A 14,981-nucleotide genomic window follows, 5' to 3' on the forward strand; every position below is an offset into this window, starting at 1 on the left:
ACTGGATATTTTGTATCTGTCTAGCATATTAAATTTTGTATAGAGGATAAATATATTGGGTGAATGTGTTTCAGAAATAATAAGTGCTGTTATAGGATTTTAATTTTATTCAGTTTTATGTAAGAAAAAGTAAAACTTTCATTTAAATATTAAAACTCTATATTAATAAGAGGATATAAATAAAAATGAAAAATACAACACCAATCATTCATCTTTCTTCGGTACAACATGAATCTGTGCAATATATATTTGAATTGAACCTCAGCATTTTATTAAGATCTTCGTTTTTATTTAATCTCATGTTCATATTTTATCCGTTAAATTCCGCATCTCTTACAGATTCGTTCTCCACTGTTTTGGCATACTATAATAAATATTCTATATTATACCAAAAAGGTCAATATTGGATTAAATTGTAATGAAATAATTGAGAAGCTGGGTGGAAGAGGCGGAAGCTGTTTAAGTGTTGAATTAAGTGTGTACGCTTATTGTTATATAAATTTGGGCTCTATATTTGAATAATTACAAGCTACAAACTAAAGTATGAAGGCGAGCTTTATATAATGTTTTCAAAAATATGTGGATTTGGTAGATGAAAATTAATCTATATACATTCATGTGTTTCATATAGAAAAATATAAATGATTTACATGATTTATACTTAGGGATATGGAGAGCATCAAGAATAATATTGAGTTGTTGGAAATGAGACAAGTATATTCTTAGTAATACATTCACATCACTCTTATTTACATATAATCGATAGACATCAACGTAAATAAAACTATATGTAAATACCATTTTTCTTCCTAAATTTACGATATATTCAGATAGTATTTATGTTATCATAGACAATCACAGTCTTACAAGTGTAGAAAAGTTCCTAATTGCGGTATTATCAATGCGAATCGTCTTTAGCAACTTAACTGTACTTCGCATTAAAAACGCATGTTAACTAAAATCTAATCCTAATTTAGAATACATATTTATTATAATGAATACTCACATGTATTACATATGTAATACAAGTGTAAGTCAAACAAATGCGCACGTGTAATTGAAATGTGAAGAATTGGAGAACCAGATACAATCTCCATTATTACAAAAAATTAATGCTTCCCTGATGATAGATTTAAGTGCATCATTCCTTTGATACATCACCTTTTCCACCAAACTAATCAATTATCAAAAAAATATCTCGCCGTTCATTTCAATTACAGGGATGTTCCATGACAACAAACGTAAGATGCCCAATTCAAGTATTTTATTCAGATATCAATACAATATATATATATATATAATATAGGCACCTTACAATTTTCAGCACTCAATGATATAGTTTCAAATAAAACTTGGCTTATTCTTTATCTTTTTGCCTTTGTATTTGTAATACCGATTGTAATTAATATTTCCTCATTTTCGATAATTTTTCCAATCATATTCCTGTAAAGAACATTATATATTATAGATTTAAAGTTAAATATCAATACACTTGTCAAAATATTCAAATTTTGTGGAAATATTTCTTTGTTGACGTGGAATATCCCTTGAACGTAATAATTCACAACCGAGAAATACGAGAATAGTAACGAGAAAGATAACAATAATGATGCCACAAATGATAATGATGTAATGATTCCGTGAATAAAATATGAAAAATCATTAATGCGTGTAATAAGAGGATATATATTATTACAAATTACTTACATGTTTGTACACATCCAATATTGAACATAGCATTAAGCAACATATGTGTACACCTTTCTGTAAATCGAAAAATATCGTTAATTGGTAGTTATTACAAACATTAGCGATATAACAAATATTTCTACATACCGATCTTCTGGTGTACGAGCCAAGTATTCTCGTTCGATTAAGCCTTCGATACGTTTCTTAATTATTACAGGTGAAGGCAAAAATCGACCTCTTAACTGTTCTGTTACTTCTGTTACAAGTATATTGTGCTAGTAAAAAAAAAATGTTATTAATATCATGCTTGTACATTTCGTATATATTAGCTTATTTCAAATAAAAATATTTTTTTCTATGTACAAAATATGTATCAATGAATTAATCGTGTTCAGTGTATAAGTTTCCTATTTATAAAAACTTTTTTAACATACTGGCATACGCTTCCGAGCTTTCATAATTCGTACGATGGCTGCTTCAATTTCATGTTTCCGATCTTCATCAACTTTATTGCGCGTCTCTCTTCTTTCAGGTTCAGATTCTCCTTTTGCTGCTACGGTCTGGATCTTTACTCTTAACAAAGTAAATATAAAGATTCAATAGAAGATGATTATTTACACATGACATGTATAAGATATATTTAATTATATCACAAAGAAATGTAATACCTGTGTAATTTACTGGTAAAACTATCATTCACGCAAAAACAATTTGTAGATTCAATTTCCTTAGTACGAGGATGTTTAAGTAAAATTCTTTGCGTAGCTTTACCCATTGCAAGAGATTGTAATGCTCTGACCAAATCCCTCTCTGGAATATCGGTTTCACCTTGAATTTCCTACACAATATTCACAAATATATTGATATATATATATTGATATATATATATATATATATATATATATATATATATATACATATCAAAATTATGAACATTTCAATTCTTCATATAATCTCGCATAAACACGCGATTAATTATTTAAATTAGCATTAGAACCAACCTCATATGTTAATCTGTCCCTCTTATTGAAGAGCATTAACACGCACATTTGATAAGTGGAAACTTGTATTATATGCTTTCGCGGCGTACTACACAGACTGCTTCTCTGGCTGACTAAACTACCACTTGCACTACTACCATTTCCAATAGAACTCGACGACGAAGGAGTATCTAAACCTCCACAATTACTCTCTTCTCTTCGTGGTCCGTAGAATACAGCGTTCAGATCAGCAGAACCTGCATATATATTTTTTATTTCATTTATTATTTATTATTATTACCATAAAATCTTTTTTGAATAAAACTAAATATCGATAAACATATATAAAAGTATCTATTTACCTAATTGTGGTTGTAATGTTAATTGTCGACCGCTATGTTTAGCCAGATAGAAACGCCGGAAGGCATCAAAGGCATCGCGCGGAGCAGTAGGCATACTGCACTTGGGAGTTGCTGACTGCGTTGGCCAGAAACCAGTTGTGAGCACTCGGACGCTTATGTCCACACCATGTAGATTTGTCTTTAGAAAACATAAAGAATAAGATCATAGATATAATCCATCATAATAGATATGATCTACATAAATATTTATTTCTTTTATAAAATAGTAGTTTAAGTAATTTTAATCAGAATAATATTAACAATCCTATCTGCAATTTAATTATGCAAATCATATGAAAATATTCAATCAGTATTTATATATTTTAGTACTGCAATCGTAAAAATATTTAAGAGATTTTTAACTATAATAAAATCTATTATATTTTAATACTTACACCAGATGAAAGAACATGATCTTTAAATTCGTCCATAATAGTGTTGCTGACTGTTATATCCTTAAACATTCCCTCCAACTTGGATGTGAATTGACATCCACATTCAGTCTAAAAGATAATTAAAAATATATGTTATTAATCTTTTTTGATACAAAAATGAGAACAATAACTATTTAAATATAAACAAAATAATTCTGAGCAAGTCTATAAAATTGTTATCTAGCTTTTTTTGTTAGTTTAGATTTAATACACTCACCTTAAGTTTGGATATCATATTCTTTTCGCTATCATCTGAAACAGATTTATTCAACAATAATCGCTTGGCTAAATGTTGCTTATAATATCGTTCAAATACATCCTTCTCTTGTAAGAAACGGAATAACACCATAGTTTTATCTAGAATTCCTTCAATCTCCTGTTCTGTCATCTAAAACCAAACATATTTATAATTTGAAAATTATATAACATAATATCATAATACTATATACACTGATTTAATACTAACCCCTTTGACGCCTTTTTTCAATTTGTCATCGATGAAGAGCGAGAGATATTCTGGGCTTTTAGGATTTAAGTTCAGGAAGTATTCAAAATCCGATGCTATCATTTGCTTGTAATTTTTGTCGTTATTGAAAGAATAATGTAGAAAATGATCAAAACGATCTTTTAAATCTAACAAGTTTTGGACGTAAAGAACGGCATTTGTTGTTGATTCATGCTCTTCTTGCACTAAAGCGCGGCCTTGCTCTCTAAGAAATTGAGATACACAGTCGCACACAGTGCGCAATCCGTCTGACACTCTTGAAAATAGTTTATACATACAACCAAGATCTTCTGTTTTCTGATTTTTGAGCATGTGCACTACACCACTGTTTTCCATCTATAAAAATAAATATATAATCCATGATAAAATATAATTCAAACTCAATCGCCAACCAATTGCCAACTAAACACAATGTAGATTACAAATAAATAAAATAGACGCACCTCAACAATGGTTTTCATGTGAATTTTGATTAATTCTTCTTCCACAACTTCTACTATTCGTGATTCAGTGGATTCATCTAAATAGTGTTTCGCTCTTTCAGATTCTTCACAGATTCTGGCTTCAACTTTTTTTATATATACCGATGCACTATTTTCTGCCAGAAATTTTTGAGATTCCATCTGAAGAAGACAAGCTTGGTGATTATAGGCACGTACTTCATGATTACGAACAAGTACGTTAAACATATTAGACACTTACTCTATAAAACTCAGCACTTTGTTGTAAAAAAGGCCTTTCAAAATCTTCTTCATAAACTTGGCGATTGTTAATTCCAAGTAACATTAACATTTGGCAGGCATTTTTTATAGCGCTACGATCTACGACTTCTCCTCTTCTTTCCCTTGCAACCATACCTAATAATGTTTCTCGTAAATGATCTCTAACACATCCATATCTGACCACCTAAAATTCGTAATATTAAACAATATATAATAATAACAATAATTTAACGTTATAAAATCAATGATTTTAAAGATTGTTCATTTTATTAGAATAGAATCTTAAAACTTTTTAGAAATTTTTTTACAAAACGAATATAAAGAAGAATTAAAACGGCTGAAAATTACCTGATCTCGAAAAATAATTAATCCAAGATTATACACATTGTCTACATCGTTCTGTTGAACATATACTCTATCCATGTACATCAAGATATCCCTGATCATCACCATTGATGTTTGGTGATCATTCCATGCTAGATTTAAAGTTTGTAGAAAATTGTTATGCAAGGAACGAAGAACATCCTCTCGTACTTTATTTTCAAGATGCTGCGTTACAACTTCTTTCAGTCCAGTATACAATCGTTCACCATACTTGTGAAGAACCATTGTGTAAGCATTGCGATAAAGTTCTTCAAAACTGAGGCCAGAATTATTTTTCTTCTGTATCTCTTGAATAGCGCTCTTCAGTAAAGTCCAAATGCTTTCTACATACTTCTCATCCATAGTTGTCTGTGAAAATAGAGTCTTTATATGATAAGACCAAAATTCAATTAACTTGTTTTTAAAAAATCTGTATATTCACATATATAACAACCACAAATATGAAATAACTTAAATTATACAAAAATGCAATTATATATAAAAAATATTAACTTATGTTTATTATACACGTATGATAAAATAAGATGTAACAGATAATTCTCACAAGAGTATCACAAATTATGAGAGGATTGTGTATTAATTTCGATGTAGAAATTGTTTCATCCATTTTGTTTCTTTGCTGTAGATCATAATCTTCATTTTGATAATCCATGATTCTATATCTTTTATGTACAGATTTTGCTTGTATGCTTTGCTTTAGCATAACCTTGATCATGAAAACATATATTTATAAATCTTAAAAAGAGAGAGAATTACTTGTTTTTTCTTTATTTATCATTTTATATAAAATTTATCAAACATATTTAAGTTAAAAGGAATTAAATATGTCCAATATAAATATTAAATATAAGTAAACATAAATTTAATTTTTAATACATTAATTTTTAATAAAATTGCACAATTATAAGACATAACTTATAAACTTATTATTAAACTTGAAGCAAGATTTTTTATTACATCAGAACAACGTTTTTGTTGCATTTACAATATGAAACGACTTTAATTATCAGAGATAAGCTCGTAATATATAATAATATGAATATTAGAAAAAATAAATAAATTCTATTAATCTGCTTTAAAAACTAAAAAAATAAGTTAAAAAGTTAATGTATATATAAATATTTGAATATATACAAATTGCTAAAAAATTGATAAAAATAATAATTGATAAAAATTATACAAGCAAAACATTTGTACATAATATAGATTCCTGTTGATATCATGTGTGCCATTTTTTGCATAAATCATTGATAACATCATTTTACCTTATTATATTATTCAATATTAGAAAATGAGACAAATCTAACATTATGAATCTAATAAATAGTAATATCTGACATTTAAAAATTTAGTATGGTTATGCGTAGCTGCGCTTATTGCAACTTTATGAACCATTACCAACTTCTTTCTTAACTATCTTGGTAATCATTACCAACTTCTTTCTTGATAACAATTCAAGTATGAACAATGCTTGAAATAACATATATGTATTTCATTGAGCAATTTATTTTTTATATTAATATTTTAAAAATATTAATAAATAAATATATTGTACAGAAGTACAGAATAATTACAAAAAGAATTATAGAAAAATATAAAATATTAGAAAAATATAATTAATATATATTTAATAGATAGTATTAGATAGTAAATATATTGTTGCAATATGTAGTATTTTTTAATTTAGTTAATGTAAATTTTTTTTTAAGACAGTTTTACAAACTTTACACGATATGAAGTGTGTAGAATCTAGAAGCTTAAAAGAATATATGAATCAAACACAAAACCTCATTGAACACTTAGTAAGCTCTTGTATCCGATCGGTATATTCTTTTATATATAAAAAAATATACTAATCAGATGTAAATCAGCTCACTAAACGTTTAGTGACGTTTAATGAAAATTGGTATATTTTTTCAGATATAAGAGAATATATCAATCGGATTTAAGAATTCACTAATCATTTCACCAACGTAGATTAATTTTATCTCGGTTCAACTTACTCTTCATATTTTCTAGTTCTAAGAATTAGAAAAAGATGAAGAGCAAGTTAAACCAAGATTAAATCTACGTTGATGGAATCGGGCATGAGCATTCAATGAGCAGTTATATTCTGGATGCACTTATTGTATATCATAAATTTAGCATACATTGGCTGTGTTCAGCAGAAAAAGCAGCTTTGCTGTATAAGATTCTTCAATATGATTGGTTTATTTGTATTTAGATCTATGAGGAACTAAGGGCAAAAACCAATCATAATCAAAGACTTTTACAACAGTTGCAAAAACTGCTTTCTCTGCTGAAGCCATTATTTATTTTCAAGTTAATGCAACAAGTTAATCTTACTAGTATCTAATTAGTTCGTGAACAAAATAATTATTATATATCATCACATAACATCATTTTTAAATTAATATATTAGAAGTATAAGATATCAAATAGGAAATACATATATCACACTTGGATGAGTTGTTTTTAATTATTTCAAAAATAATTGGATATATCTGCAAAAATCTCAAACCTCTTATTTAACAAATGCAATCCATATTGTTGAATTTTTCTATTACATTTTACTTCAATCATCTTTTTATTTAAATCACATATGTCAATTAAGCAATAGAGAAAAGTATTTCAAATATAGAAATATAGAAAATATAAAAAAAAAATATAGAAATATAGAAAAAAAAGAGAAAATATGGAAAGAATTATGTGTGCAACAAGATTATGCTAGATGAAGTAAATACGAGTTAGCGGATACACAAGATACGAACACATCAACTGTGAGGAATCGGAAACGACATTTTCACAAAAACCAACAATATTTTCAGGAAGTACAAGCTCGAGTATGCTAATCAACTTCCTCATGCTGATCAACGAGCGCACAGGATGCGACACGAGATGCCTAATAACTCGATCCTCGAACCCGCGTTTATACTAATCATCGCACGCGAATCCGGACGTGGAATTATTTACAATCGACGCATCGCGTCTCATGTCGCGTTCGAGACAGGTAGGTTATGGGACATAATGTTTATATCGTCCGTTTATCTCGGATGCATTTGCCATTGCCGTTGTGTTGTCGTTGTCGTTGCGTTGTCGCCACCGCCGCCGCCGCCGCGCAACAGACAAAGACGGAATAAATAAAGAGAGATGGTCGCGTAACGCAAGGCGATACGGCGCGTGCACAGGACAAGACGGACACGGCGCAGGATGGATGGAATAAGAGAGGGACGGGGAGGCGCGGGCAGGCAAAAAGACAGGACTTCGAGGGGGGAGGGGGGACGGAGACTCGGGGTTGGCCGTCAGGCGAGTCAGGCGTTCTTGACCCGTGCGGGGGTTACTCACCGGGAAAGCACGTATGCGCATCTTGCTCTCCTTCTTTATCAGAGAACTCTTCATCATGTCGGGTTTTCGAGGTCTCGGGCGCGCGTCGAAGATACCTCTCTCTATCTCCTCAGAAATCCCGCCGTCCCGACGTGAATGCTAGCTCGGCGAGCGCACGACGCCGCGTGCGCATCGACACGCACGGATCACCACCACAGCCCTCTGAACTCTTGTCCCTTCCTAAGCGAGGCGGGCACCCATTTACGTTGCGGGTAACAGAGCCGATGATCACACCGTCGCCGTGTGCGAAGGAGAGTGATACGTGTGTACGATCACTGGACGACACTCGCGGAGACAACGTGGTGAGGACCGATGTCGAATAATCCCTTCTTCCTCCACCACCACGCGGCCGAGCACATTTAACACGATGCCGCTCTTCGTGGTTCGTGAGTTCTCGTTCCTCCGTTCCGGCAGGCGATATGCCGAGGCTGACAGGGATATAAAGGTGCGCGCTTTCGACGATTGAAGGGAAGAGCGACGACGAGCGGGCTACAAGCGCGAGAGGGAGCGAGCGAGAGAAAGTGAGACGGAGCGAGGGAGGGAGAAGGGGAAAGGGAAACGGAAAGTACGAGCGAGAGAGACGGACAGACGGACCAGGCCAGACACACCGACGGAGCCTCGATCGTGAGGGCAATATTTGCGATATTCCTGTCAACAAGCTGAGGGGGCCGAGTCTTCTGTCTCGGCCGTCGCCACAAGAGGCCCGACTCGCGGCGGTGGATGATCGCTCACCGTTGATCTTAATGAGGCGTCGTGCACGAGCGCGAGCACGGCTGTCCTCGTGACATAATTGTCGTGGGGCGCGATAACGGCAGGACCGCACGGGAGCGACGGCGACACGGAGTCTCGTCGTTGCGTCAACAACACCACCGTCGACAGTACGGGGTATCCGCCACTATTCGCAACCCACGAACGATCCCCGCGACACATGAATCACGACCACCAACCAACGGCACTGTGTGCGTAACATTCGTAGGATCGCCGTGTCGCGATGATATCGCCGTACGTCGGCTGGCCGCGCCGCCCTAGCGTCACGATGGTGAACTACGCGCGATCACTTCCGCTCGCTTTCGCTCGCCCCCTCGGTATCAACGTTCGCGTTATTTCCCATATCGCTGAGAAATACCTGCACGTGCTTTTTCGTCTTTCCTTTTCTAGCGTGTACGCATAAGCGTATTTTTCGTCTCGTTTTAAATTCAGAGAGCACGAGGTGCAGAAACGAACTTTGTTCATTCGTGCTCCATACTTTGTTCCCTTTCTCTCTTTCTGTGTGATCTTTGTACTCATGTTGCATCTTCCGAAATTCAAATAACATAATTTAGAGAAGAAGGAAATTTAGCAACAAATCTATTTCTCTTCTTTCAGTCCGAAGACTGAATTATGTATTTTGCTTGCGATATTAAAAGAAACCAATTCAGAAAATTTTACCATTTATTTTTTTTCAACCATTTTTTATTATATTTTTCAGATTTGAAAGTTATATTTTAAAATATTTCATAGGGGAAAAAAATTGGACATTTAATGTTAGAGCACTTGGATCTAAAATTTTCGAATCAAATGATTTTTATCGATCTTTCAAAGGAATAATTGCAGTGAAAGAGAAAAATGTAGGAAATATAAGAAATATTAATTTTACAATCTTATTTTTTATGTGATTTTAAATTGTCATTTTTATGAATATTTCGCAAATGTTTATTATGCCTTTCTTTTATAAAAACTTTAAATCTGTCAGAACTTTGAATTCTTATTCAAAGAAAGATTCTTTCTGAAAGCTTATTTCAATTTTTATTCTATTCTTCACAATTCCATACAATATATCGTGCATATTATTTTTTTCACGTATCATTTTTGAATATTTAAATAAGTTATACATTTACTGTTAGATCAACATTTAACAGACACAGTTAATATTAAAAGTTAAAATAATTTTAGTTACAATTTTAGTTACAATTCTTTTTATACTTTATTACATATCTTATTTTATAATACATATATATATATACATAATAAAATTATAATAACATTAAATACTACAAGTTCTTACATTCCAGGAAATGAAAATCGAGTCTTCCAAATGATTACTAGGCCTTTATCACTGATTATAAATGTATATATAAAAAAATAATAATTGTATATTTATTTTCATTAACATAAACTAGATAATAGGATCGGGCTTATTATAATAGGTATAAGCGTTGATACATCACAAATCTTTCACTTATCAATGATTATCATCATAAATGGTCATAAATGTGAAATCAATTTCTAGAATCAGCTCATTCCAAATATACTTAGGTCTGGTACGGTCATATATACTATTATTATTCCTATCAAGCTTACAATAATCGCTAAAATCCATGCATTCCAACATTTATTTCTTGCGTTTTCTCGGAACTGTTTCGAATTCTCGTACTTATCCTTTCGCTTTCGCCGTGGTTTAAATTTTTTTTCAAATTTCTCAATTTCTTCTTGATTGCGTAGCTTCTCTTCCTCAAGCTTCTTTGCTATCATAGTTTCTTGGGCTACCTTTTTTTCATTTTTCAATGATTCACACACGCTATCGCACTCTACAGTAAGCTGTTCTTTTTGAAGAAACGAACAAAGAAAGTCCTTCTTGATTCGTTTACATTTACACCATAATCTGACTTTTTTGCTGCATTCTTCCCCACCTTTGCATTCTCCTGGATGACAATCGTTAATGCAACGGTGACCACATGAATACTAAAATGAAGAAACAGATTGTACTTTGTAGAAAAAGAAAAAAGAAAAAAGAATTTGTATATATTTCATTAAGCATAAATATAATTACATTTTTGGGGCATTGGTTTCCACATTTGAGTAATTCGTCTCGTTCCTTGCTCATTGCAGACGTCAAGTTTACACAGTGCCGATAAAGGGTACTGATACCACAATGACAAGAGATTCGTATCAGTTGTTTGCATGGTTTACACGGTGCTGGATGACAAGGTTGCGGACACGTATGCGTACAACCCGTTGGTCGTGCAAACTTGCATTCTTTCTCACATTCCATGCATGGAATACTGCTGTCAGACTCGTCATCAGAAGTTTGTACTTTGTGACAAGTCAATTCGCAGGTGTGATTCTTGCACGGCAGTAGCTGGCCACAGAGTCTGCCACAGGAACTTGGCTTCGACATATGACACGGCCAAGGGCGTGTTTCATGGCCACCAAGACAAGTTACAGATACAGAAACCTCGCACGATGGACATGGTAAAGTCTTTAACTCCATAACGTCCTTCGGTTTTTCCCAAGGTCCAATAGGTTGTGCTTTTACCCCATTTGTCTTCGCTTTTACCCAGACTTTGGTATGACAAGTAGCCGGGCAGGAGTGACCACATCTTTTATGCGTCAGTCCGCAGATCTTTTTGCACGGCGGACATGGGCCTTGATGACATTTGTGCGTTTCCCTCTTACTGTGATGGCAAATAGGTGGAATCTTACAGGATTTATTACATGGTGGTGGCCTGATTCTCTTTCTGGTACCACATGGCACCGTTATCTTACTGCTGCCGCATCGACATTGTATGACGTCCATTCTGGTGCATGGATAGCAAGGACCGCTATGACACGGTGCGGCGCACTTGTGTTTACGACAGTTGAGGGTGTTCTCGCACGTCTTTTCGCATGGATTGGACACGTTCCTCGACACACAGTCACAGCATTTTCTGTTACATAAGTGTCTACCACACAAGCGCATTTGCATGCATTTCTTGTTACAGTGAAACTCTTTCACGCAGGCAATCTCTTTCGTGTAGCTTCCGCATCTGCATGCTTTCGTTACTACTTCCAAGCATTGGCCACAGCGATCGGTATGGCATCTCATGTTGCAGAAGTGCGATCCGCAATCTAATAACTTGCCACATGTATCGCCGCATGTTGGCACTTGCTGTTGTCTACATGAAACTTCATATCGTTTTTTTCCACAAGGACAACATCTGTTTTTCTCTAAGGGACAGTTGCCACAATCACCGGACAAATGGCAAGTGCTCTCGCAGCTATGTACGTTACAAGAAAATCTCTTGTTGCAAGGCTTTTCGCAAATCCATGTCCCCTCGTAGCATTTTCCTACCTTCTCGTTACTTTTACAACGGCATTTCAATACCACCGTTTCTATGCAAGGGGGACATTCTCCAGTGTGACACAAGTTATTACAAGTGTGCATGCAAGATTCATATTTTTTGTTGCATATAGTTCCGCAACTCCAATCTTTAGCATTACAACGTCGCGGCTGCGCCGGTAGCTTGCCACAATAACATTTAACCGATATCATCTTGGCACAAGGTGGACAAGGACCAGGATGACAGAGCAATACACATTTGTGACCACATTCCGGTTGTAGGGGCTTGCCACAAGCCTCGCCGCAGGAATGTGGAATGATCCAAGGTTGATACGGAGGATCTACAATCTTTTTACAGAAGCATTTGTATGATCTTGGAATTTGATCCTGATCATATTCCATACGGCATTTTGGACTGTAACATGTAGATTTTTATCAATACGTTAAATAAATTTTAGCGTATTCTGTTCATGTAATTCCATTTTAGAATAATAAATACATACCATGCCCAGATTGGCATAATTCCTTTAGCCCGTTTGTAACTCAAACTGTCATTGATCCAGTGTAGAATGCAAGACATGTGTAGAAATGCATAGCATTTATCGCAGTTCCATATCTGAAAGAATGAAACATTCTTCAATAGAAGATTCATGGAATATTCAAGTTATAACAAGTTGACTATATTTTTTAAACAATTGAATCAGTATAAAGTATAATACATATGCAGACATTTTTCAGTCATATTTATAAAATTTAAAATCATCTTTTCCTATTTGAACATTATTATATTAATATGAAGGAAACTTGCATATAATATTTAAGAATATATTATAACAATCAAAATATCATACTAAGATATTAATATATTATGCTATTTAAATATACCTGATCTATTTTCTTAACAGTTGATATACATATTAAACAAACAGCACTACTACTTTGAAAGGAATTCACTAGGTATGATATCACTTTTTCTGCATCTATGCTTTGTCCCTGGTATGCTGATAATACTTTATCTACTACATTTTGAACATCTTCTTCATTCGTTTCATCTTCGTCTTCACTCGATGAATTCAATGATGCATTGGCTTCCAAGTGTTTTTCAATTGACAATTTATTTTGTGCTTGAGCTTTCTTAAATTTCTGCATCTTGAAATTCTAAAATTTGATATTAGTGATGTCAGTAAAAATTGATTATATAATGTAAAGTTTTATGTAAAGTTTTATGGATCAATGATATAATATATAAGTATAAGTTAATAGTGTAAGTTACACTAATTCAAATCATAATTATTTTGTTTAGAAAAGTAATCAGAGGATATAATAATTCTAATATATTTATTTAATTGATATCTTGTCCACAGCAGTCAATATTGAAAATTTATGAATGTCTCATTCCTGTTGCAATCAATTAAATAGTATTTAAAAAATGGTTTTATGTTCATGATTTTAATCAAGATAAATTATAAAAAATATAAAGTGATATACTATATTTATTTTATCACCTAATTTGATATCTCACTGTAATATATAACCAATATTTAATCGTCAGATTACTTCTTCAATAACAGAGAACGAAATAAGGGAATTTAGCTTGCGATTACTGAATTTTGGTTTTCACCAAATTTAGCTAATCATAATTAATTACCGGCTATCCAACTATCCTCGAGATATTTTCTTATCACTGTATACACAAAATTTTACCACGTATCGTATGTGGCGTCAGAATGTCGGAAATGCCTTCTCAAAGATTGTTATTTCCGTATTGAGTATCACGCGTCTAGATATTCGTGCGCTATGACTACTGGTTCAAAGAGGAACCGGCAACTTCAAATACCAATCAAACAATTATAACTTTACAAAGACATTTTAGTCATTTTATTAGAAGGCAATTTTATTGCAAAAGCTACATGAACTTAAATGTCTAAGATTTAAATTTTCTTAAAAAATTGGGATCATTATTTCGAATATCTCTTAAATTCTAGAGATTTGCTGACTCTTTAAATAATAATCATGTGTGATGTGTGCAAATATTGTAATATAATTTTATATTTACAATGAAATATTGACAAGATTTCTTATAAAATCTTAAGGCACTATTCTTACATACTTCATGAATCACTTGCTTTATATAATCGCACGGTATATTTGTCACAATTTGTGAATAACAAACATGGAAGGTTATTGCGAACGTGCGTGTACATTAATCTCAGAAGTGTCAGACTTACATTTATATTACATAATTTCGGTAGCGATGAGATCGTTAAAGCTAATGCTACATTTGATATATAAAAATGTTAAACGTATATGCAATGTGAAGTAAGTTTATGCGCTTAACATAATTTAAATTTTTGTAACGGCTAAGACACTTAATCTATTTAATCTACATAATCGTACATTGAAT

The 14,981-nt window shown here is 33.0% G+C and overlaps 2 protein-coding genes across 8 annotated transcripts; both read right to left on the reverse strand.

Moving 5' to 3' along the window:
* Nucleotides 1-89: 89 nt before the first annotated feature.
* Nucleotides 90-9,474, reverse strand: Cul3 (cullin 3). 5 transcript variants are annotated; one of them, XM_089078744.1, is made up of 14 exons: nucleotides 8,461-9,474; nucleotides 5,080-5,478; nucleotides 4,712-4,915; nucleotides 4,453-4,632; nucleotides 3,971-4,345; nucleotides 3,722-3,892; nucleotides 3,466-3,573; nucleotides 3,032-3,209; nucleotides 2,691-2,926; nucleotides 2,358-2,527; nucleotides 2,124-2,262; nucleotides 1,837-1,964; nucleotides 1,708-1,764; nucleotides 90-364 (listed from the first exon to the last, which is right to left on the reverse strand). In XM_089078744.1, the coding sequence occupies exons 1-13, from the start codon at nucleotides 8,515-8,517 to the stop codon at nucleotides 1,740-1,742; spliced, it is 2,370 nt and encodes a 789-aa protein (XP_088934870.1). In that variant the 5' UTR covers nucleotides 8,518-9,474; the 3' UTR covers nucleotides 90-364; nucleotides 1,708-1,739. The 5 variants fall into 5 exon arrangements, with proteins under 5 accessions (XP_088934870.1, XP_088934871.1, XP_088934869.1 ...); XM_089078745.1 differs by lacking the exon at nucleotides 90-364 and adding an exon at nucleotides 697-1,443; XM_089078743.1 differs by lacking the exon at nucleotides 90-364 and having other exon boundaries at nucleotides 697-1,764.
* Nucleotides 9,475-10,437: 963 nt separating this feature from the next.
* Nucleotides 10,438-14,366, reverse strand: LOC105427851 (NF-X1-type zinc finger protein NFXL1). Of its 3 annotated transcripts, none has more exons than XM_011639812.3 (5): nucleotides 14,226-14,366; nucleotides 13,463-13,735; nucleotides 13,081-13,193; nucleotides 11,309-12,992; nucleotides 10,438-11,220 (listed from the first exon to the last, which is right to left on the reverse strand). In XM_011639812.3, exons 2-5 carry the CDS (start codon nucleotides 13,724-13,726, stop codon nucleotides 10,771-10,773), a joined length of 2,511 nt encoding a protein of 836 aa, XP_011638114.2. In that variant the 5' UTR covers nucleotides 13,727-13,735; nucleotides 14,226-14,366; the 3' UTR covers nucleotides 10,438-10,770. The 3 variants fall into 3 exon arrangements, with proteins under 3 accessions (XP_011638114.2, XP_088934868.1, XP_011638115.2); XM_089078742.1 differs by having other exon boundaries at nucleotides 14,100-14,226; XM_011639813.3 differs by lacking the exon at nucleotides 14,226-14,366 and adding an exon at nucleotides 14,083-14,222.
* Between the last annotated feature and the right edge of the window lie 615 nt (nucleotides 14,367-14,981).

Source organism: Pogonomyrmex barbatus, unplaced genomic scaffold, assembly GCF_055798465.1.
Source record: "Pogonomyrmex barbatus isolate J1 unplaced genomic scaffold, ASM5579846v1 scaffold3, whole genome shotgun sequence".
Taxonomy (NCBI): domain Eukaryota; kingdom Metazoa; phylum Arthropoda; class Insecta; order Hymenoptera; family Formicidae; genus Pogonomyrmex; species Pogonomyrmex barbatus.

Coding starts and splice junctions, on each gene's coding strand:
- LOC105427851 (XM_011639812.3), bottom strand. CDS start 13,726: ATGCAGAAATTTAAGAAAGCTCAAGCACAAAATAAATTGTCAATTGAA. Junction 13,194..13,462: donor CTGTTAAGAAAATAGATCAG/GTATATTTAAAT, acceptor TCATTCTTTCAG/ATATGGAACTGCGATAAATG. Junction 12,993..13,080: donor ATTATGCCAATCTGGGCATG/GTATGTATTTAT, acceptor TACATGTTACAG/TCCAAAATGCCGTATGGAAT.
- Cul3 (XM_089078744.1), bottom strand. CDS start 8,517: ATGATGAAGAGTTCTCTGATAAAGAAGGAGAGCAAGATGCGCATACGT. Junction 3,210..3,465: donor ATCATGTTCTTTCATCTGGT/GTAAGTATTAAA, acceptor TGTTTTCTAAAG/ACAAATCTACATGGTGTGGA. Junction 2,927..3,031: donor AACATTACAACCACAATTAG/GTAAATAGATAC, acceptor ATATATATGCAG/GTTCTGCTGATCTGAACGCT.